The sequence below is a fragment of the Coregonus clupeaformis genome, chromosome 14 (assembly GCF_020615455.1).
Source record: "Coregonus clupeaformis isolate EN_2021a chromosome 14, ASM2061545v1, whole genome shotgun sequence".
In the NCBI taxonomy this organism is placed as follows: domain Eukaryota; kingdom Metazoa; phylum Chordata; class Actinopteri; order Salmoniformes; family Salmonidae; genus Coregonus; species Coregonus clupeaformis.
The window spans coordinates 10,816,406-10,840,876 of NC_059205.1; the positions used below are offsets into that span (position 1 = coordinate 10,816,406).

The 24,471-nt window shown below is 41.3% G+C and overlaps 2 protein-coding genes across 2 annotated transcripts in view; one reads left to right on the forward strand and one right to left on the reverse strand.

Moving 5' to 3' along the window:
- Positions 1-1,464: 1,464 nt before the first annotated feature.
- LOC121580731 (zinc finger protein 644) lies at positions 1,465-8,744 on the reverse strand. Its single transcript, XM_041895744.2, has 6 exons — positions 8,648-8,744; positions 5,029-7,633; positions 3,464-4,030; positions 3,174-3,299; positions 2,853-2,958; positions 1,465-2,561 (listed from the first exon to the last, which is right to left on the reverse strand). The coding sequence occupies exons 2-6, from the start codon at positions 7,616-7,618 to the stop codon at positions 2,363-2,365; spliced, it is 3,588 nt and encodes a 1,195-aa protein (XP_041751678.1). The 5' UTR covers positions 7,619-7,633; positions 8,648-8,744; the 3' UTR covers positions 1,465-2,362.
- Positions 8,745-9,431: 687 nt separating this feature from the next.
- The window catches only part of LOC121581682 (probable ATP-dependent DNA helicase HFM1), a 32,871-nt gene continuing 17,831 nt past the window's right edge, over positions 9,432-24,471 (forward strand). Inside the window, exons 1-16 of the mRNA XM_041897164.2 lie at positions 9,432-10,184; positions 10,740-10,849; positions 10,976-11,088; positions 11,357-11,642; positions 11,937-12,205; positions 12,531-12,572; positions 12,695-12,765; positions 12,860-12,992; positions 13,211-13,362; positions 13,702-13,779; positions 14,016-14,171; positions 14,786-14,986; positions 15,101-15,189; positions 15,297-15,340; positions 15,475-15,576; positions 21,429-21,574. Of these exons, the coding sequence (XP_041753098.2) occupies positions 10,779-10,849; positions 10,976-11,088; positions 11,357-11,642; positions 11,937-12,205; positions 12,531-12,572; positions 12,695-12,765; positions 12,860-12,992; positions 13,211-13,362; positions 13,702-13,779; positions 14,016-14,171; positions 14,786-14,986; positions 15,101-15,189; positions 15,297-15,340; positions 15,475-15,576; positions 21,429-21,574 (1,953 nt within the window). The 5' untranslated portion in view covers positions 9,432-10,184; positions 10,740-10,778. The remainder of the gene's footprint in view (positions 10,185-10,739; positions 10,850-10,975; positions 11,089-11,356; positions 11,643-11,936; positions 12,206-12,530; positions 12,573-12,694; positions 12,766-12,859; positions 12,993-13,210; positions 13,363-13,701; positions 13,780-14,015; positions 14,172-14,785; positions 14,987-15,100; positions 15,190-15,296; positions 15,341-15,474; positions 15,577-21,428; positions 21,575-24,471) is intronic.

Here is a 24,471-nt window from a genome sequence, read left to right on the forward strand (position 1 = left end):
TCAGTAACACACTACGCCGCCAGGGACTCAAATCCTGCAGTGCCAGACGTGTCCCCCTGCTTAAGCCAGTACATGTCCAGGCCCGTCTGAAGTTTGCTAGAGTGCATTTGGATGATCCAGAAGAGGATTGGGAGAATGTCATATGGTCAGATGAAACCAAAATAGAACTTTTTGGTAAAAACTCAACTCGTCGTGTTTGGAGGACAAAGAATGCGGAGTTGCATCCAAAGAACACCATACCTACTGTGAAGCATGGGGGTGGAAACATCATGCTTTGGGGCTGTTTTTCTGCAAAGGGACCAGGATGACTGATCCGTGTAAAGGAAAGAATGAATGGGGCCATGTATCGTGAGATTTTGAGTGAAAACCTCCTTCCATCAGCAAGGGCATTGAAGATGAAACGTGGCTGGGTCTTTCAGCATGACAATGATCCCAAACACACCGCCCGGGCAACGAAGGAGTGGCTTCGTAAGAAGCATTAAGGTCCTGGAGTGGCCTAGCCAGTCTCCAGATCTCAACCCCATAGAAAATCTTTGGAGGGAGTTGAAAGTCCGTGTTGCCCAGCGACAGCCCCAAAACATAGCTCTAGAGGAGATCTGCATGGAGGAATGGCCAAAATACCAGCAACAGTGTGTGAAAACCTTGTGAAGACTTACAGATAACGTTTGACCTGTGTCATTGCCAACAAAGGGTATATAACAAAGTATTGAGAAACTTTTGTTATTGACCAAATACTTATTTTCCACCATAATTTGCAAATAAATTCATTAAAAATCCTACAATGTGATTTTCTGGAAAAAAAAATCTCATTTTGTCTGTCATAGTTGACGTGTACCTATGATGAAAATGACAGGCCTCTCTCATCTTTTTAAGTGGGAGAACTTGCACAATTGGTGGCTGACTAAATACTTTTTTTCCCCACTGTATGTCATGCAATAAAATGCAAATTAATTACTTAAAAATCATACAATGTGATTTTCTGGATTTTTGTTTTAGATTCCGTCTCTCACAGTTGAAGTGTACCTATGATAAAAAATGACAGACCTCTACATGCTTTGTAAGTAGGAAAACCTGCAAAATCGGCAGTGTATCAAATACTTGTTCTCCCCACTGTAGTTCATCTACAGTATATGCAAACCAGCCATTTGAAATACCAACTATTGCTTAAGGTTAAAATTGTGCAGTTTTGGAAAGGAACAATTTTCTGGTTCCATAGAATAACAGTGCCCTTTGATATCCTGTGAATACAGATTCCTCTTATTGAGTTGAAACTTCATGGAGTCTTCAGTGGTCCCACACATTTGTGGTATCCCACTGTAGATTGATGTATTCACCAGATTAAGTATCATAAAACTACTGAATGAGTTAAGTTTCAGGTATGATTTGATTGTTCATGGATGACAGCAATCTGTCCATCCTTGACAAACTAATAGTGGGACACTTAAAGAAAACACCACAGGTCAATCCAGTTGACTAAACAGTACGTTTTTTATTTTTTAGAACATCACAAAAATGGTTTCTGCATCATATCTGTATGATATACATTTAAACATAAATTATTTAAAAAGACAAACAGCAATTTTTTTTGAAACAGTTAAAAAACATTAAATATAGGCAACAGTTATTCATGAAAGGCAGCTACAATAAGCACTGTGACTGCATCATTGAACAGACTGACTGATAAACCCTATTCATTTAGGTGTTTCAGTTAATATGCAGATAACTGCAGCATGTGAAACCCACCACCCCAAACTGGCATCCATGTTTTGAACCTTTTGTTCTGTGATTAACTTGCAAGCCACACTTACCCATATTGATAGTCATCAACTAATCTTTAGGTAGATTTCCTATCAATTTATTTTCTTACCCAGAACCCCCTACCTGCAAACACAAATCGTAGCAATATGATCATGATTTCAATACATGTTAAAATACAGAAGAGAATTGTATTTGTCCCATTTTTGTTTTCATGTGTAGCATAAATGTAAATATCAACATACAGAGAAAAGGTGCTCCAAACTGGACCAAATGGACAGAGAATTTTTAGGAATCTGAGGTAAGAGTTGTCTCTATTGGAAATGGGTTCCACACTAATTACTGCATAAACACAAGAAAACAGTCAGCCCACATGGAATCATATTCATAACATGGGACATTTAAAATGTTGATAAAATGTAACAATAGCCAAAAAATGTAATGTGTTTTAAGAGATTAGGTAGTCATACTCCTCTGAAATTGTGTGTTGTAATAGTGGCAAGCATTTTTCAATTATAACTGTATAAAACTGAAGGAACATCCAATGTACAAACACATACACGCACAGGACCAAAATAGTGATTTTTTAAAACTAGGTCCCCTTGGCTTAGGAGGCAGTGTGAGTTATCAGTGATGGGTTCTGTCTTTCAGTGGTGGTGGAGAAGGAGGGGTCCCTGGGCAATGAAGTGACCTCCCTCATGCCTGCCCCTGTGTGGGGGACACTGGCATTCATAATGTGCCTTTGTAGATGCTTTATCCAGTCCTCCTGGACCGACAAGGGGCCCTGGAAGACTAGGTCACAGAATCTGCAAAGAGGATCCAAGCACAGTAAGACCCCCATTCAGACGTGGCCCTCAAAGACAGTATAAGCTACAACCTGGGTCTTAAATATCTTTGAATGCAAATATTTTTGGTAAACTTAATTCATTTGAAAGCGTCAATACAAATGCATTGAATAGAGCTTTGCCCCAACTTAAATCTTAGTGTTTATTAGCAGAAACATTTAAATGAATAATACAATAATTTACACCAACGGCATAGACAGTGTGGTATGTGGTCAACCTTTGTGGCATATAACAAGATGAGGTATAGAGTACCTGCAGGTTAGTCTATACATCTCCTCTGGTGCGTGTGGCGTAGTGGGGGACGTCTTCTTCTTGGAACCAGGCCTCGATCTCTGCCTCCTTTGTTTACAGTCATACGCTGAAACAGGGCAAGACAGAACAACATGCTCAGGTAAGTTTGGTATTGACTGGTGACCATGCGTGTACTGAAGCAGTGGGTCTGTGTGAGGCAGTGGGTTTGTGTGAGGCAGTGACATTGAAGAAAGCATTGTGTTCACTTTACAGTAGTGAGGCCGTGAGCAATGATATTACTTTGTGAACATGTGCCATTGATGATGACGCAAAGGCACTTACTTGTTCCCTCCAGCAAGGCAGTCCTCTTTCGTTTTGCGTATGCCCGCAAGTGATTGGACAGACTAACACCGCTGTGGAAGGTTGCATTGCAATGGACACACACCTTCCTGTTGAATTCACCTTTCTCTGTGAAACAATATTTAACGAAAATCAATCACACTTTTGACCACATCAGCCATGGTTTTGCACGCATACAGACACTCGATTTGGCGTTCATATCTTCCATGCTAACATTTTGTATTTCGTTAACATCCCTTCATACCTAACTTTAAATGGACTCTTGGTCTTACCTGATGTAGAGTTTGAGAGTGTTGAGTTGACTTGTGCTCCTCTACTGTGCTCGCTGGTGGGGGGAACTGCCAAGGCGTTTCTTGCCGTTAGAGAGGAAGTCCTCAACTTTGAGTCCACCTGACACTTCCTCCTCTTCAGAATTCCTATCAAGGCACTCGAGAGTGAACCTTTCACCTCCAACTTAGTCTCTGCCTGTTTCCTATCCAATGTTTCCCCTGGTAGAGAATACATGGGCACCAGTGATTTGGCATTGTTGTAGAGGTTCTGGATGGGATTCCGTTTAGGTGTCAGGTGATTAGATGTGGCCTGCTTTGAGGGGATTCTGGAATGGGAGGGGATCCGTTTTTTGCCCAGAATCTGCAGAGCTCTCTGGAACTCTCTCTTGTCACGCATCAGCTCCCGGAGCAACAACATTGGGGACTTGGACTTAGTGGCGATGGTTTTGCCGAGCCGTTTCAGATGGCCCCGAACATGGTTGGACAGCCCAGTCTTATTATCAAAAGAGTCCCCACATAATGGACAGGAGTGCCCTCGGACCGGAGAGTCCTCGGACCCCAACCTGGGTGCTGAAATAATAGCAACACAGCAGAAATAATTGGTCAAAACTTCTTTGTATGCCAAAGAAATTAGTTCCCATCCCATTCAAAATTTTAAAATATTATTTATCGAGTACTTAGCAGTGTACCCAATCCCGCCGACTACGCCAAAATGTGTCATGGCAAAGCTAGTACTACAGTAATGAAAGATCACGGACGTATAACTTTAAGGTGTGGTATTTCACGTATTAGCATGATACATTAACACATCATGAATACATTGTAATGACATTAACAACCTACAAATTATTACCAAATTATTGATGAATTTGCCTATGTTGAATAATGTAAACTTCTCCAATCAAACCAGGTGTGTAATTTTTTTCTTACAATACAATATTTAGTTTCCTTTATTTACACCCCAACCGACCACTGTTCTGCCACCTCTGGTCTTTTGGCCCTCCCACCCCTGCGGGAGGGCAGCTCCCGCTCAGCCCAGTCCAAGCTCTTCTCTGTCCTGGCACACCAATGGTGGAACCAGCTTCCCCCTGAAGCTAGGACAGCAGAGTACCTGCCCATCTTCTGAAAACATCTGAAACCCCACCTCTTCAAAAGAGAATAATTCCACAGCACCCCCTCCCCAAAAAATGCCTTTCGTGAACTAACACTCACACTTGACTCCCCCCACTAGCTCTGACTTTGCTGATATCTACTTTGAGGAAAAATCTACTTACTATGACTGTGATATGTGGTTGTCCAACCTAGCTATCTTAAGATGAATGCACTAACTGTAAGTCGCGCTAGATAAGAGCGTCTGCTAAATGACTAAAATGTAAATGTAGCTAATAAAAACCCTATGCGTCTCTATTTAGAGGAGGTTTCTGTGAAGCCAAATGGTTGACCGCTGGCTCATCTGTATAACAACATGAAGGTGACCAGCACTGTTGAACATTATATTGAAGGATCAGAACATAACCATCCATGCAACAAAATATAATATAAGATGGAAAGATAAAGGAAATTAGTACCTTTTTTCAGTCGTTGCATTGCTACCATCTTTCGACGGATGCGGGGCTTCCGGTCTTTAGAAGCCACTTGCTCTCTTGATACCACATGGCGTGCATTGTAACTCAGTCCAACCCTATGAAGATGCCCTCTCACGTGATTGGATAATCCCACACCTGACTCGAACACTGCAGTACAGTAAGGACAGGTCTTCCGCTCCCCACCACCTTCCGAATCTAAAAAGGATTCACTTAGTGGCACCGAGTTGGGCGCAAGGGTCTCTCCAAAAATCTGTGTTTCGATGCACTCTTCCTTGACAATTGGCTTCTGCTGCGACTGCCCGTCTTGACCTTTCTCAAACATGTCTTCAGAGGTTCCAAGGACTCCCCTCACAGACATTCTTCTGCTAAAGGAATTAACAATGTACGGTTTCTCTTGCTTGATTTCACTTTTATCAAGAAGTTTAGTGTTGGCATCTGTGGCATAGTCACTATACTGGAAGACATCCTCCTTATCATCACAGTCTTCCTCTTCCATATCCTCCACCATATTTAGCATCTTTGGACTTTGCAAATGTTTTGGTAAAATGAAGCAAGAGTCCTGGTCAACAGTATTGCGATAAGGGGTGGACATTTTTCTTTTGGAAGGTGACTTTTTCATAATGGGCTTTTCTACGACAAGTTTAAAGACATGTTTGCTGTTGAGGTCTGCACTAATACCTTCGCTTAAACCAGAATCACAGACAGAATTTAATATATTATTCTCCAACTTAGATGCCAATAAACATTTGTGGCCATTAGAGGGAGAATTTGGATTTTCTGAAATTCCTGACAATGTTCTTCCAAAATCATGATCATTGTTGTCCCCGTTTCTGTCCTCGACAAAAGAAAAACCTGTGGTGACATCAATTTTTTCATTGCTCTGCTTGTCACGTCTTTGTCGAGACAACAGATTATTTATTGACTTGTCAAGTTTTGACTCTGTGGGTTGAGACTTGAAGCCCCTTTGTGCTCTGTGAACAATCTTATCCTTTTTGAAAAGATCAGAAATGTCATTTGAATCACAAGGCGAATCTGTTATTTTTCTGAAAGCCTGTTTTTTTACAGATAATTTTGATGTCAGCTCTGAAGAAAAGGAATCTACTACTGGGGATTTTCTAATGGGAAAGTGCATCTCAGAAGGTGGTTGTGCATACTCATTTCTTTCTCTACACTGCAAAGCTTCATATTCCTCGTATGTCTGATTATGACGAATCTCAAGATGATTTTTAAATACGTTTTTACTTGAGGTGCCATAAGAACAACGGTTACAGGAGTAAGAATGATGCGTTTCATCATCTTCCTTTGACTTAAACACTCTGGGTTTCTCTGGAAGCTCTTCCTGGTTTTTACAGAGACTGTGCTCTTTGTTCACGTGTCTCTCAAGTTCTAACACTGTCACAGCCATGTAGTTACACTTCTTACAGTCGTAGTACCGCTTGTCCTTCTCATGAGTCTTAGCATGTTGAATAAAAGTATTTGGACAATTTGTTCCAAAAGCGCACTGGGGGCACTGTAGCCTTGCATCTGTGCCCTCATCCTTCAATTCATTCATGCCCTTGATCTCCTCAATGAGTCTCTCTCTTCTCTCCTGGTGTATGGTCATATGCCGAAGGAGGGAGTTGCGAAAGCGGAACGACTGTCCACACTCCCTGCATATAAAAGGCTTTGGCATGTTGATAGGACTGGGCGGATCTGTGTGAGTCCTCATGTGCCGGTGCAAATGGTTCTTCTCCTTGAAATTTATGTTGCACTTTGTGCAAGGAAAAAACAATGGCTCCTCCTCTGAACAAGGGTCTGTCTGTGGTTTCCCTTTCAGTGGCGTAAGCTTGTGAGCCACGCTTTGCTCACGTGGATATCTTGCTGGCGCACTGAAAATCAGTTGCTTGATAGCCTCTACAGTTCCATTGGGATACTGGGCTTTCTTCGCTGTCGGTGACTGATTTTTTGAGCTTTTTCTTAAGGATCGGACCTTGTTGATGGGAACAGGGTCTTCTTGATCCTCCTCATCAAATACGTCTTTTGTTGACTTGAGGCTCAAATCAGAGTAAAGTTCCTCTGAGGGATCTACCATGACCACCATGTCCATTTTGCGTTTCCTCCTCCTGTTTGGGGGAGGATCTGCCTTTGGTGGCTCCTCCACAGGAGAATCATCATGGTTGTCCCACAGAAACTGCATGAATTCTCTCTGAGGGTCCCAGCTTAGGGGACCCTCATAATTATCCATTGAGTTCTCTGAAGATTCCACATCGAAACCCCATATCCCTGCAGTGTCAATGTCCTGCACAGTCTTCAACTGAGTAATACTCTTTTCCTCCTCCTTTTCTGTTGACAAGCTGTTGAATTCATCTGATTCGAAGGCTTGGTGTGATGGTCCATTCACAGACAACACATTTGTGTTTGAGAGAACATCAAGGACACTGCTATTTTCTCTCAGAGGAGAAGTGTGAGGTCTGTCCAACATTTCCATAAACAAGGGCATCTGATTTATCATTGGATCCTGAAGTAGATCTAAGGGGTCCATCATAGGATCTGCATCTTTCTCCTCTTCATCAATACCGGTCAGATCAGACATTTCAGTACCTGAACCCTAGGAAAGAAAAAAACATCAGAAAGATGTTGCCTTTGCCCATCAATCATCCGAGCTGGCTACTCTTGCCAAATATGGTACCGCTCCTTTAAGAACTCTCTACCACCACCAGTGGTGCCTGCTATTGGTTCACAGCAACAACAGAAAAAGCACAGTCCAACATTACTTCTGAGAGCTGCTGCAAAATATGATCACAATTGTATTTATGTAATTCGAGCTGAATTTGTGTAGTTAAAGATCACTTTGTCATTTGTAAACACTCACAAACGGGGAAGAAATCTGCTGTTATTTAGCCTAGTAAAAAAAAAAAACGTTGCATAAATTTTTTACACTGCTAGATGCCATTTCATATACATAAAACAAGGATCTCGATATAATAAAATGCTAGTCGATCAACCCTTACTCAAGACCGATGGGTAACGTTATGACTGTTGATGAGCAGTAGACAGACGGTCGTCACTAGCTGGCACAGCCACAAAGTCATAAACCCCGCCTATTTTTACAATGTATCTTCTTAAAATCTGATTTTAAACCTAACCTTAACCACACACTGCTAACCTTATGCCTAAATTTTAATTACATTTATGCCTAATCCTAATATTAAATTATGACCAAAAGCTAATTGTTGAATTTTTACGATATAGACAATTTTGAGTTTGTGGCTGTGCCAGCTAGTGGAAACCGCAGTAGACAGTTCTGCATTCGATGGTAGCTACAAACTTTCTAGCTATGTGTTGCAGCACTGCCCACCTATGCAAAAACAAAACAAAACGCAACCTTTGATTTCAAAAGCACAAACATAGCGAGCTAATTGTGGTCTTCCTCGAGCCCCATAAAGCTCCAAAGGTGCTTTACTTCTTGTTAAATCATCCTGTTGTTGGATGCTTTGCAATAGCCTACTACAGTCCATACTGTTCCATACCAAAACCCCCACCAAACCCCACACAAAAAAACGGATATGTTTGAACAATACCAAGATTTGACAATATTGTAAGATAAGATTTTAAACGTTACCGAAGAACGGTGCAAATGCAAACGATATGTACTTTAATCGTTGCATTGAATTATTGCTCACTTTCGTCTTCCATCCATTCCACAGTCGCCATTTTCCTTGATGGTCTAAGTAAGTTAAACCATTTTTTTGAGAGGGAATACAAGAACAAAACAACTGCATTAATGCAAATTAAAATGTGAATTGCTCAACATTTTTCCAGTTTAGGACTAGGAATATAATACATAATTCACAGTGTAATAAATTATTTTAATATACGTCCGTGATCTTTCATTGACTTTGTGTCATCGTGATAAACTTCCCCTGCAAGAAAAAGTGGTTTGTCCCAGATAGACAGCATGAAAAATCCCGAGGTGATGATCATCTACCTAGTTATCGGTAGAAGATTGGGTGACTGATACTGATAGTCGGTTTTAAATTGAATAAATTGACATGTTGGATGGTAATTTCCATTGGATGTAGATATGTCTTTATCTCTCTCTCTCTGTCTGAATCACCTTGGGGTTTGGGAACACCTTGGGGGGGGGTCATACAGTTAGTTACTCCTCAACATAATAGCACAAGATTACTAGCAATCACGACGAATCTTTCCTCTCAATGTTTTATTTTTAGATGTAGCAACTTCACAATGCGTACATGCAGAATGTCATATTTGCCATTTAAGTAATAAAAGATACAGTCTGCGAATGGTACGTCCATTTCTGGACATGATATAAAGGCTTATAACAATACCTTATGAGCTTAGTTCAACCGTCTTACACCACCAGAACCCAAAATAAAAGCTTGTTTTACTCCATTGTCTGTAAACAATGTAATTGTAAACAAATGCTGTATACCTCAAAACATGACAATTTTGATCATGATGGATGGCCCTTGAAGCCATCCAGCCCTGGTAGCCTATGAATTTGAAAGTGGTTACAATTCTCCACCCCTATCCCTCCCCTGTTTGACAAGACAAGTAGCGGGGCGTTATTTTGTTGTTTTTCGAATCCCAGACTGTGGCTTTAATGTTACAGTCAGTTGTGTCTGAGTGTGCTTTTACCTGTTCAACATGATGTTTTTTCCCCATAGATTGTTCACTCATAATCTTATAGGATATTGAAATACCATATAAAATCTTAATGTACCGAATTTGTTGGCTATATCTGACAGCATGTTGTTTTGAAACCTGTCAATCGTCTTTGCGTCGAGAGGCAGCCGCAGCGCGCGCACAACAATCAATAAGCTGACAATCAATCACCAGCTGGTTAGCTCTCAAGCCTAGTTTAGCTACCTAGTTGTCAGATACATATACGAACTGTCTAGCTAGCTAGCTAGCTAGCGATCGTACATTATTGAGCAGCTTGATTCTAAATCGATTCTTACGATATATGAATTATAATCACACTTATTTTGTTCAAACGAAAAAAAGTACTAGTTAGGCATATTTTGAGTTGCCCATCAATCATCTGAGCTGGCCTAACTCCCGGAGCGAAGATCGAGCATTGGGCGTCTAGGCTCGAGACTAGTTAGCTAGCTAGCTAGCCCACACCGAAACAGGTAGGCTAAAATATACTTTACTTAGCTAACTACCGGAATTATCTATTTCCACGCCACTAGTCAGTTTGAAATAAAATACGAATTAACATGCTCTCATCCGTATGGTCATAGTAAACTGTTATTTTGTCAAATAAGTCGCTTACATGAAAGCGAGCGAACTAGCCTGCCTAGCTAGTTATCTACCGTTAGCTTGTTAGCTAGCTTGCTAGCAAGCTAACTTTTAGGTCCTTTACAAGACTGCCATCTTGCGTTCATCTATTTTAGTGTCTTCAACACCTTTTTGAAAACAACACCTGAGGCCTTAGCACAAAAACTATATGTGGTTTATAGTATGACGACAATTAAGATATTTTATGAGGTCTATTCAGGCTACAGTACTGACAAAATTATGACTTTTCATAAGAAGGCTACTGATTCAATCCCTCCCAGTTGCTGCAAACCTAGGCAGAACCAATAAAGACTCCAGTTGTGGCAACATCATGTCTGTCTCCCTGAAATGGCTGTCAGGTGTCTGTTGCATATACCATGATTATGTCTAACTTTGTAATTCTACAGATGACTGTTACATAGCCTAAGCCTACATGAACTGGAGAGATGTTGGACTCAGAAGAGTGCACTTTGTACCTGGATAACCTGTTCTTTGAGAGGCCAGTTGTCCACAAAGTGTGAGTTGTCAGAAACAACCTGCATCCCACAGTCATGCCCTCCTAAATGTATATTTAGCTAGGAACTGGGCTCTTGCTATGGAGAATGCTTGCTCAACCCTTTTCCTGCCTTGGTCCTGTCTCCAGAAAGCCACTTTGTCAAGAGCAGAGTTCTTGGCAGTTGGAACCCCCTCCATCCTTATCCCAGATTCCAGCCACTCAGGACATCCAGAAAGAGGCAGAGGGTCTTTCATCATTCAGTAAGTTACATTTGATGTGATTCAATCATTTTAGTCAATTCAGTCAATACTGTAAGGGCCTGGGCCAGATTCCCGGAGCCAGATTAAGCATAGTCCTGGACTAAAATGCACTGTCAATGAAAATTCTCCAGTGAGAATGATTGTTTTGTTTAAGACTAGGCTTAATCTGGGTCTGAGAAACCGTCCCTAAGAGTCAGGATTTAGTTTGAAGTCATGTCCCTCCCTGTCAATCATTACATCATCATGTCTTCTATCATCTCCAATGTAGGTTTCTCTCAGAAGTCCAAGAAATTCATTCCCCCTTTGAAAAGAGCAGTCGGCAATGATGGTTTCACACCAAAGAACACAGATTTTCAGATTACCAGTGATGGAGAAAAAGAACCAGAGGGCCAGGGCGGGTGTGCCCTCTGGTCTCAGGAAGACTTCATGAATAATTCCCAGGATTCCACAATGGTCAGCAGAGGTCGAACTGAAACCCCACAGGAGTCTGGTCATGCGCTGGAGCAGAGACATTTCCCTCTGGACTTCAGCCAAAGCCCACCTGTACGGAGAGGGTAAGCCATTCAAATAAAGCTAATGAGTGTGTATACTGTGCATTCAGAATACATAGTAAATGTCAGTTGCTGTCTTTTTTCTCCAATCATGTGACTTATACAGATACTATTGTTTTGGAATGTAATGAGTGTAAAAAAAAATCCCTTTATCGTATATTTGGCAAAGCCCCTCTGAAATGTGATCTTCTTTATCAAAGATATGGCTGTACTAGTTACATCATGATATGTGGGATATTACTGCAAGCACTTATGATCTATCTGCCCGTTAGTTAAATAATCTCTTTCTCGTTACAGTTTGTTCAAACCTCTCATTGGTCAGGTGCTGAACAGTGGCGCAGACTTGAACAGCCGCTGCAGCCAGGCAAGACCCAGAGCACAGCAAACTTTCAACCGGGTTTCCATGGCGACAGAGCCTCGGCTGGCGAGCCAGTCAGCAGCAGGCCCCAGCTCCCTCAGCGGTCTGGGTCCGGCTGCAGCCCGGGGACCCCCACCGCAGACACAGGACAAGGGCACCAAGAGGGCTAACATCCTCCCCATGACACCCCGGCCCCTTCACATACAAGGTAGTACCGCACAGACAGAACCCAACATGATGTCTGTCTGTCTGTATATATATATCTCTCATATACATATATAAATCATATACATATTGCTATGATGAGGTGTTGTAGCTGAAGAATGTACTCAGATTTAATGGTCATGGCAGCAGCTGTCACTGTTCGTTAGGGCTTGATGAGGTGAAACAAGGTGAGCACTACCCAATGCCCTCTTGGCTGTAATGCAGACAATTACCACTAGGGGGTGGCCAATATCTCCCATTTTGACTGGAATTGGTTTGGATATTGAAATATAAACACATTTATACAGATTTTTTTTTCTTCATATCAGGTACTTCTGGGCCTGGGATACTCCGACCAGTCTCTGAAATCCGTATCCTTTCTCACCCTTATCACAAGTAATTACTGCTGAAATACATTCAACTTTAATTTAACGAAGTTAACAAATACATTTTTAGTTAGAAAATGTTTGTATCCTTAATCAAAGTATCACAGATGCAAAATTCAGATCTGTCTTCAAAGAGTTCCCTTACTTCAACTACGTCCAGTCCAAAGCCCTGGATGATGTAAGTGTAGGCATCTAGACTTTATTAAATCTTCAACCTTATCATCAAAACAAAATCCGTGGCCGATTTCTTGGAACAAAATGCTTTTTTGCAGGTTCTTTACACGGGAAAGAACGTTGTGGCTTGTGCTCCTACTGGCTCTGGTAAGACAGTGCTCTTTGAGTTGGCCATCATCCGCCTACTGATGGAAACCACAGAGCCCTGGAGAAACGTCAAAGCTGTGTATAGTAAGTAATGTCACATCAAAACCACTAGTTTCTTAGTATCCCTTTAAAAAGCAATAGGTAAAATGTACTAAGACATCAACAGCCAATCTAAAACATCAAGAGCCAGTTAAAGCTACAGTATGGGTTAAGCTAGCTAACATAGTGTTCAAAATGTATATGTTGTATTTTTTATTAAATGAAAACTGTGCATTAATTTTCATTAATGTTGTTCTCTTCAGTGGCCCCCATCAAAGCTCTATGCAGCCAGCGCTTTGAGGACTGGAAGAAGAAATTTGAGCCTCTGGGCCTGAGCTGCAAGGAGCTGACCGGAGACACAGAGATCGACGACTTCTTTGAGATTCAGGACGCCCATATCATCATGACCACACCTGTACGTGAAAAATGTATCCCAGTGTACATGTCGCATTAAAGCACGTCACTAGCAGTCATTTTGTTTGTGTGTAATATGTAGCGGAATGAGGTGGCTGATCCTGTGACCATAGCAACCATCCATTGAAGAACAAGCAGTCAGGATTCCCATGTTTCTCATGCAAACAGGGCTTGGGTATACAAGAATAGATACATTTTTGTTTTGAGGGCTCATGGATGGATGGATACATTGTGTTGTATCAAGATAATTCATTAGAAGATTCATTAAAAAAAAACGTAATTTAACACTTCATTAACCCGTTCTCGATAAAGCTCAGACACATTTCTTTGTTCCTCCCAGGAAAAATGGGACAGCATGACCAGGAAGTGGAGGGATAACTGCCTGCTGCAGTTGGTCCGGCTTTTCCTTATTGACGAGGTCAGTGGATATGCCTAAGTACTTAATGTTCTGTTAAAAATTCCCTCAGGTATCACTGCAACCATAGACTTGGCCAAATAACACTCTGAAACAGCTTGGACAGACTGAAACTTTCTTGCACAGATTGTAATCGATTGTTTCTTGATTTGTCATTGAACTTAGTAGTGCATATCTGTCTAGTATTATGTTATGTGTTTTATTGACAACTAAATATACTCCATCTTGGCTCTTTCTAGGTGCACGTGGTGAAGGACACTACGCGTGGAGCGACACTAGAGGTGGTGGTGAGCAGGATGAAGGCAGTCCATGCCTACCGTGCAGCAGAGAACCCCCGGGAGGACCTCTCCATGAGATTTGTGGCCGTCTCCGCCACCATTCCAAATATCAAGGATGTAAGTGGCTGAGGGGCCAAGAGGGGTGATAGCACACTTTGGCCATATTCTAATACTCTAAAGAGGCTTCCTTCACTATAGTCCTTCTTTCCCTTTCTGATACATGCATCTCCATCAGTGGAGGCTGCTGAGGGGAGGACGGCTTATAGCAACGGCTGGAATGGAGTCAATGGAATGTTTTTTTTTTACAGCTGTTCTTTAATTATTTGCTATTTTTATTTTTTACTTATCTATTTTTTACTTTAACACTTTTTTTTTTTTATTCTTAAAACTGCATTGTTGGTTAAGGGCTTGTAAGTAAGCATTTCACTGTAATGTCTACACCTGTTGTATTCGGCACATGTGGCAAATAAAATTTGATTGATTGATCAACCACATGTTTGACACCATTCCATTCCAGCCATTATTATGAGCCGTCCTCTCCTCAGCCTCCACTGATCTCCATATCTTGTTATGTTGTTCTTATCTCCTTCAGAAAGAGTAGGGGAATAGGAAATAGGGAAGGAGAGGAGGAGGCTGCTTGGAAGTATTGATATTTACCGATTATCATTAAACAGAGCATTTATTTGAAGAAATTCCCTCTCCTCACTGTGTTCAATGGTTTGACATGGCAGATAGCAGACTGGCTGTGTGACAACAGAGGCCCTGCTACTTGTCTGGAGATGGATGAGAGTCACAGACCTGTGAAACTGAGGAAAGTAGTGCTGGGTTTCCCCTGCAGCAGCAACCAGACTGAGTTCAAGTTCGACCTGTCACTCAACTACAAGATGGCCAACATCATCCAGACCTACTCGGACCAGAAACCAACCCTTGTTGTGAGGAACTCTCTTTGTGTCTCTGAAATGTAGACATGACCAGCACCATATTTGTACGTTTCAGTAAGTATTGCCATTGTTAATAGCTCACACATGGGATTTCTTTCAAAACAGTTTTGCTCAACAAGGAAAGGAGTCCAGCAGTCAGCCACTGTTCTGGCCAAGGATGCCAGGTTCATCATGAGGCTTGAGCACAAACAAAGGTTTGAGCTACTTCCCTTTTCATTCTCTACAGATGTACAGGTACTCAATACAAATGTCTTCCTGTTTAGTTAGATCTGATTGAATCGTTGGAATCCTCTGTTTGCAGGTTGATGAAGTATGCAAACTCTCTTCTGGACTCAAAACTCAGAGGTCGGTGGATAATTTAGAATAATTTATATTCCTTCTCTTCTGTATCATGTAGGCAAACATTTCTCATTGATTTAAATATAACTATTATTGCATTAGAATGTGGAATCACTAGCCCAGTGATTTCTCTATTCCAGACCTGGTGACGTTTGGGGTTGGTTTCCACCACGCCGGGGTTGACGTGTCAGACAGGAAGGTGATCGAGGAGGCCTTCACCATGGGAGACCTGCCTGTACTGTGTAAGCATTATGGCCTTCACCATGGGAGACCTGCCTGTACTGTCTAAAGGCTCTCACACATCGCAACAAATGTGGATCTAGCGTTCGTCTGTCCATCGTTCAGCGCAATGTGTTTTAGGGACCACGCGCTGTAGACGTCTGACTGACGATTCTACATGTAAAATCGGTTTGTAAATTAAGTTCAGAGGTGCTAAGTACTCTCGGCCAGCAAATGCTATTGGGGTGTCTGAGCCCTAAAGGCGTCCGCATGCTTCCTAGCCGAAACAGTTCGTGCATATACAGTACCAGTCAAAAGTTTGGACAAACCTACTCAATTCAGGGTTTTTCTTTCTTTGTACTATTTTCTACATTGTAGAATAATAGTGAAGACATAAAAACTATGAAACAACACATATGGAATCATGTAGTAACCAAAAAAGTGTAAAACAAATCAAAATATATTTTATATTTGAGATTCTTCAAAGTAGCCACCCTTTGCCTTGATGACAGCTTTCCACACTCTTGGCATTCTCTCAACCAGCTTCATGAGGTAGTCACCTGGAATGCATTTCAATTAACAGGTGTGTCTTGTTAAAAGTTAATTTGTGGAATTTCTTTCCTGCATTTGAGCCAATCAGTTGTGTTGTGACAAGGTACGGGTGGTATACAGAAGATAGCCCTATTTGGTAAAATACCAAGTCCATATTATGGTAAGAACTGCTCAAATAAGCAAAGAGAAACGACAGTCCATCATTACTTGAAGACATGAAGGTCAGTCAATCCAGAAAATGTCAAGAACTTTGAATGTTTCTTCAAGTGCAGTCACAAAAACCATCAAGTGCTATGATGAAACTGGCTCTCATGAGGACCGCCACAGAAAAGGAAGACCCAGAGTTACCACTGCTGTAGAGGATAAGTTCATTAGAGTTACCAGCCTCAGATTGCAGCCCAAATAAACTCTTCACAGAGTTCAAGTAACAGACACATCTCAACATCAACTGTTCAGAGGAGACTGCGTGAATCAGGCCTTCATGGTCGAATTGCTGCAAAGAAACCACTACTAAAGGACACCAATAAGAAGAAGAGACTTGCTTGGGCCAAGAAACACGAGCAATGGACATTAGACCGGTGGAAATCTGTCCTTTGGTCTGAGGAGTCCAAATTTGAGATTTTTGGTTCCAACCGCTGTGTCTTTGTGAGACGCAGACTAGGTGAACGGATGATCGCTGCATGTGTGGTTCCCATCGTGAAGCATGGAGGAGGTGGTGTGGAGGTGCTTTGCTGGTGACACTGTCTGTGATTTATTTAGAATTCAAGGCACACTTAACCAGCATGGCTACCACAGCATTCTGCAGCGATACGCCATCCCATCCGGTTTGCGCTTAGTGGGACTATCATTTGTTTTTCAACAGTACAATGACCCAACGCACCTCCAGGCTGTGTAAGGGCTATTTGACCAAGAAGGAGAGTGATGGAGTGCTGCATCAGATGACCTGGCCTCCACAATCACCCGACCTCAACCCAATTGAGATGGTTTGGGATGAGTTGGACCGCAGAGTGAAGGAAAAGCAGCCAACAAGTGCTCAGCATATGTGGGAGCTCCTTCAAGACTGTTGGTAAAGCATTCCTCATGAAGCTGATTGAGAGAATGCCAAGAGTGTGCAAAGCTGTCATCAAGGCAAAGGGTGGCTACTTTGAAGAATCTCAAATATAACATATATTTTGATTTGTTTAACACTTTTTTGGTTACTACATGATTCCATATGTGTTATTTCATCGTTTTGATGTCTTCAGTATTATTCTACAATGTAGAAAATAGTAGAAATAAAGAAAAACCCTTGAATGAGTAGATGTGTCCAAACTTTTGACTGGTACTGTATTATGACGAAATTTTGTGACGATTTGTTCGTTTTGGACTTCGGCAAGGTTTTTTTCAGCTGTTCAGGCACACAAAAATGTTTCTCAAGGCAAGCCGAGGTCGGTAGCTGAAGTCTACGCCCCCTCGTCAGCAATTGGTCAACAATTAAATGTCTGTTGTCATTCAACAAGAGACGACTCGTCCTCATGCTAATTTTTTCACTTGAGCAATACTGCACCAAACATCCTAGATAGATGCAAAATTGCGTGACTATCTTAGGTTACCTTTTGACTATTTTTAGAAAATTAAAATAAAAAGATTAATGTTAACTGCTTCAATCCACCCTTTATCGATTCCCGCTATATAAATCTACTCATTGTTTTTGTGTCTGTATACTGCAATTCAGATTTTAGCTGTGAATGTGTACAAGGTCAAATAAACCTTTAGCTTTTAGCTGTGAATGTGTGCAAGATCAAATAAATCTTACTATACTGTATATTGTATTATTTTACCCTTGGCTGTGGAACTTGGCTGTAGTCAATTCACCATAAAAAAAAAAGAAACACTAAATGTCTTTATACAGTGTTGAATTATCAATGTTGAACTTTGGGGAAATGTACAGTGCCTTCAGAAAGTATTCATACCCCTTGACTTATTCCACATTTTGTTGTTACAGCCTGAATTCAAAATGGATGAAATCGTTTTTTTTTTTCTCTCACCCATCTACACACAATTCCCCATAATGACAAAGTGAAAACAAGTTTTTAGAAATGTTTGCAAATGTATTGAAAGTGAAATATATAAATATCTCATTTGCATAAGTATTCACACTAGTGGTGCGCGGGTCAGCTGTTTGTACACCTGCACCGCCTGCAATTGCTAATGACCCATCCACAACCGCCCGACCCCTACATCACCAAAGGTATGTTGACACCTGCTCGTCGAACAACTAATTCCAAAATCATGGGCATTAATATGGAGTTGGTCCCCCCTTTGCTGCTATAAAAGCCTCTACTCTTCTGGGAAGGCTTTCCACTAGATGTTGGAACATTGCTGTGGGGACTTGCTTCCATTCAACCACAAGCATTAGTGAGGTCGGGCACTGATGTTGGGCGATTAGGCCTGGCCCACTCCAACAGTCAGACATCATTTACAAATTATGCATTTGTGTTTAGTGAGTCCGCCAGATCAGAGGCAGTAGGGATAACCACGTGTTCTCTTGATAAGTTAGTGAATTGGACCATTTTCCTGTCCTGCTAAGCATTCAAAATGTAACGAGTACTTTTGGGTGTCAGGGAAAAAGTAAAAAGTACATTATTTTCTGTAGGAATGTAGTGAAGTAAAAGTAAAAGTTGTCAAAAAAATGAATAGTAAAGTACAGATACCCCAAAAAACTACTTAAGTAGTACTTTGAAGTATTTTTACTTAAGTACTTTACACCACTGCACATAACATAGCCGGCACTGCTATAATCCTCTTTTACCACTTCACCAAATCTTTTCCAAACATTACTTTTCTGGCCCTCCCTTCTCTTTATTTTCAACTCTCCTTTCGCAGCTTTTGTCTTATTGAATTCAACTTCGACAATGTCGTTTTTGCCTCTGTGGATTGATGTTAACTTTTTCTGCCCGTTCCCAAAAGCATTATTTGGCGCGTGTACAGTTAAGCTCTAAGGTTTAGGCTTATGCACTAATACCAGATAGCCTAAAATAATGAAAGACAAACCTCGGTGTAGCCTATATAAATTGCACAAGAATTATAGATTTTTCAAGGTATTGTTTATTTTTATTGAACCTGCCTGGCACCCACCCGCCCTTCAGCAATATTGAATGACCCTAAACCCATCCACACCTCAGGGACTGCAGGTTATGAGTCAACCCGCGCATCACTAAAAGGCACCCTTTTGCTATGATACTCCAAATTAACTCAGGAGATGTCACTACAACTTGATTGGAGTCCACCTGTGGCCAATTCAATTGTTTGGATATGGTTTAGAAAGAAACACACACCTGTCTATATTTTTACATTTTAGTCATTTAGCAGACGGTCTTATCCACAGCAACTTACAGTTAGTGAGTGCATACATTTTCATATTTTTCCTGTACTGGTCCACCATGGGAATCGAACCCACAACCCTGGCGTTGCAAGCACCATGCTCTACCAACTGAGCCACACGGGACCCATAGGTGATAGTGCATGTCAGAGAAGAAACTATACCATGAAGTCCAAGGAACTGTCCATAGATCTCAGCTATATAATTGTGATGAGGCATATATCTGTGGAAGGGTATACAGTGCCTTGCAAAAGTATTCATCCCCCTTGGCGTTTTTCCTATTTTGTTGCATTACAACCTGTAATTTAAATAGATTTTTATTTGGATTTCATGTAATGGACATACACAAAATAGTCCAAATTGGTGAAGTGAAATGAAAAAAATAACTTGTTTCAAAAAATTCTAAAAAATAAATACCCGGAAAAGTGGGGCGTGCATATGTATTCACTTTGCTATGAAGCCCCTATATAAGATCTGGTGCAACCAATTACCTTCAGAAGTTACATAATTAGTTAAATAAAGTCCACCTGTGTGCAATCTAAGTGTCACATGATCTCAGTAAATATACACCTGTTCTGAAAGGCCCCAGAGTCTGCAACACCACTAAGCAAGGGGCACCACATTTTAGTCATTTAGCAGACGCTCTTATCCAGAGCGACTTAGTTAGTGAGTGCATACATTTTCATACTGGCCCCCCGTGGGAATCGAACCCACAACCCTGGCGTTGCATTCGCCATGCTCTACCAACTGAGCTACACGGCACCATGAAGACCAAGGAGCTCTCCAAACAGGTCAGAGACAAAGTTGTGGAGAAGTACAGATCAGGGTTGGGTTATAAAAAAATATCAAAAACTTTGAACATCCCACGGAGCACCATTAAATCCATTATTAAAAAATGTAAAGAATATGGCACCACAACAAACCTGCCAAGAGAGGGCCGCCCACCAAAACTCACGGACCAGGCAAGGAGGGCATTAATCAGAGAGGCAACAAAGAGACCAAAGATAACCCTGAAGGAGCTGCAAAGCTCCACAGCGGAGATTGGATTATCTGTCTATAGGACCACTTTAAGCCGTACACTCCACAGAGCTGGGCTTTATGGAAGATTGGCCAGAAAAAAGCCATTGCTTAAAGAAAAAAATAAGCAAACACGTTTGGTGTTCACCAAAAGGCATGTGGGAGACTCCCCAAACATATGGAAGAAGGTAGTCTGGTCAGATGAGACTAAAATTTAGCTTTTTGGCCATCAAGGAAAACGCTATGTCTGACGCAAACCCAACACCTCTCATCACCCCGAGAACACCATCCACACAGTGAAGCATGGTGGTGGCAGCATCATGCTATGGGGATGCTTTTCAGCAGCAGGGACTGGGAGACTGGTAAGGATCGAGGGAACAATGAATGGAGCCAAATACAGGGAACTCCTTGATGAGAACCTGCTTCAGAATGCAAACGACCTTGGACTGGGGCGAAGATTTACGTTCCAACAGGACAATGACCCCAAGCCAAAGCAACCCTGGAATGGCTTCAGAACAAGAATGTGAAAGTCCTTGAGTGGCCCAGCCAATGCCCAGACTTGAATCCCATTGAAAATCTGTGCAAAGACTTGAAGATTGCTGTTCACTGCCAATCCCCATCTAATTTAACAGAGCTTGAGAAAATCTGGAAGAATGTGCAAAGCTGACACAGACATACCCAAGACAACTCAAAGCTGTAATCGCCGGCAAAGGTGCTTCTACAAAGTATTGACTCGGGGGTGTGAATACTTATGTAAATTAGATATTTATGTATTTCATTTTAAATACATTTGCCAAAAAAATCAATAAATAATGTTTTCACTTGTCATTATGGGGTATTGTGTATAGATGGGTGAGTGGGAAAAATATCAATTTAATTCATTTTGAATTGAGGCTGTCAAGGGGTATGAATACTTTCTGAAGGCACTGTATGTGGTTTTCTTAGTTACAACCAGTACTCTGGCGATGGGGGTGAACCTGCCAGCCCACCTGGTGGTGATCAAGTCCACCATGCACTACATCGGGGGCGCCTGCAAGGAGTACAGCGACGCCGACATGCTGCAGATGATTGGCCGAGCAGGCCGGCCACAGGTACGGATTACAGACATGCCCTCTAGTCCCAGCATGCTTAGCACCACAGGGTACAAATCCTAGTCCAAAACCAGCTCCTATCCAGCGGGCAAAACTAGTTGAAATGAGATAATTACAACCAGTGTTCTATTCATTATGACATCATTTCTACTAGTTTTGCCTGATTTGTAGCCAGTGCCCATTCTGTATTTTCATATCTGAATGCATTGGATAAGAAAATGAGCCATAGTTTTTGCAAAAGTATTCAGACCCCTTTCTTCACATTTTGTGTTACAAAGTGGGATTAAAATCGATTTAATTGTCATTTTCTGTCAACAATCTACACAAAATACACTAATGTCAAAGTGGAATAAACATTTGAACATTTTTGAAAGATTAATAAAAAATGTATAACTACAATATAGCCGTTGCATAAGTATTCAGCTTCCTGAGTCAATACACGTTAGAAACACCTTTGGCATCGATTACAGCTGTGAGTCTTATTGGGTAAGTCTATAAGAGCTTTGCACACCTGGATTGTGCAATATTTGCCCATTATTCTTTTCAAAATCCTTCAAGCTCTGTCAAAACTAACTTGGCCACTCAGGAACATTCACTGTCTTCTTGGTAAGCAACTCCAGTGTAGATTTGGCCTTATGTTGTAAGTTATTGTCCTGCTGAAAGGTGAATTCCTCTCCCAGTTTCTGGTGTAAAGCAGACTGAAGCAGGTTTTCCTAGAGGATTTTGCCTGTGCTTAGCTCCATCCTGTTTATTTTTATTCTGAAAAACTCCCCAGTATTTGCCGATGTCAAGTATACCCATACCATGATGCAGCCACTACCATGCTCGAAAATAAGGGGGCAGTTACTCAGTGATGTGTTGTGTTGGATTTGCCCCAAACATAAGGCTCTGCATTTAGACCAAAAAGTGTATTGCTTTGCAGATTTTTTGCAGGATTACTTTAGTGACTTGTTGCATACAAGATGCAGGTTTTGGAATATTCTGTATATTTGTATTCTTCTTTTCACTCTGTCATTTAGGTCATTATTGTGGAGTCACTACAATGTTGTTGATCCATCATCATTTGAACTCACTAGATGTTTTAAAATCACTAATGGCCTCATTGTAACATCCCTGAGCAGTTTCATTCCTGTCCTGCAGCTCAGTTCAGAAAGACGACTGTATCTTTGATGTGTCTTGGTGGTTTAATATATAATCCACAGCATAATTATTAACTTGACCATGCTTAAACAGATATTCAATGTCTGATTTGTTATTGTTACCCATCTACCAATCACTGCCCTTCTTTATAAGGCTTTCGAAAAGCTCCCTGGTCTTTGTATATTTAATCTGTGCTTGAAATTCAATACTTGACTGAGGGACCTTACAGATGTATGTATGGGGAACAGAGGAAGGGGTGGTCATTAAAAAATCATGTCAACCCCTATTATTTCACACAGAGTGAGTCCATGTAACTTATTATGTGATTTGTTGAGCCAAATGTTACTCCTGAACTAATTTAGGCTTGCCTAACCAAAGGGGCTGAACACTTAAGCAGCGACTATATTTTAGTTATGAATTTTTTATTTATAAAAATATATATACAGTACCAGTCAAAAGTATGGACACACCTACTCATTCAAGGGTTTTTCTTTATTTTTACTATTTTCTACATTGTAGAATAATAGTGAAGACATCACAACTATGAAATAACACATATGGAATCATGTAGTTACCAATAAAGTGTTAAACAAATCAAAATATATTTTATATTTGAGATTCTTCAAAGTAGCCACCCTTTGCCTTGATGACAGCTTTGCACACTCTTGGCATTATCTCAACCAGCTTCACCTGGAATGCTTTTCCAACAGTCTTGAAGGAGTTCCCACATATGCTGAGCACTTGTTGGCTGCTTTTCCTTCACTCTGCGGTCCAACTCATCCCAAACCATCTCAATTAGGTTGAGGTCGGGTGATTGTGGAGGCCAGGTCATCTGATCCATCACTCTCCTTCTTGGTAAAATAGCCCATACACAGCCTGGAGGTGCGTTGGGTCATTGTCCTGTTAAAAAACAAATGATAGTCCCACTAAGCGCAAACCAGATGGGATGGCGTATCGCTACAGAATGCTGAGGTAATGCTGGTTAAGTGTGCCTTGAATTCTAAATAAATCACAGACAGTGTCACCAGCAAAGCACCATCACACCTCCTCCTCCATGCTTCACGGTGGGAACCACACATACGGCGATTATCCGTTTACCTACTCTGCGTCTCACAAAGACACGGTGGTTGGACTCATCAGACCAAAGGACAGATTCCCTCTGGTCTAATGTCCATTGCTCGTGTTTCTTGGCCCAAGCAAGTCTCTTCTTCTTATTGGTGTATTTAGTAGTGGTTTCTTTGCAGCAATTCGACCATGAAGGCCTGATTCACGCAGTCTCCTCTGAACAGTTGATGTTGAGATGTGTCTGTTACTTGAACTCTGTGAAGCATTTATTTGGGCTGCAATTTCTGAGGCTGGTAACTCTAATTAACTTATCCTCTGCAGCAGAGGTCTTCCTGTCCTGTGGCGGTCCTCATGAGAGCCAGTTTCATCATAGCGCTTGATGGTTTTTGCAACTGCACTTGAAGAAACTTTCAAAGTTCTTTAAATTTTCCGGATTGACTGACCTTCATGTCTTCAAGTAATGATGGACTGTCGTTTCTCTTTGCTTATTTGAGCTGTTCTTGCCATAATATGGACTTGGTATTTTACCAAATAGGGGTATCTTCTCTATACCACCCCTACCTTGTCACAACACAACTGATTGGCTCAAACTTTTAACAAGGCACACCGGTTAATTGAAATGCATTCCAGGTGACTACCTCATGAAGCTGGTTGAGAGACTGCCAAGAGTGTGCAAAGCAGTCATCAAGGCA

Excerpts from the sequence above, each read along its gene's own strand:
- LOC121580731 (XM_041895744.2), bottom strand. The coding sequence starts at position 7,618 with ATGTCTGATCTGACCGGTATTGATGAAGAGGAGAAAGATGCAGATCCT. Across the intron at positions 4,031-5,028 it reads AATGCAACGACTGAAAAAAG|CACCCAGGTTGGGGTCCGAG; the intron begins GTACTAATTTCC and ends CTATTATTTCAG. Across the intron at positions 3,300-3,463 it reads ACTCTCAAACTCTACATCAG|AGAAAGGTGAATTCAACAGG; the intron begins GTAAGACCAAGA and ends ATTGTTTCACAG.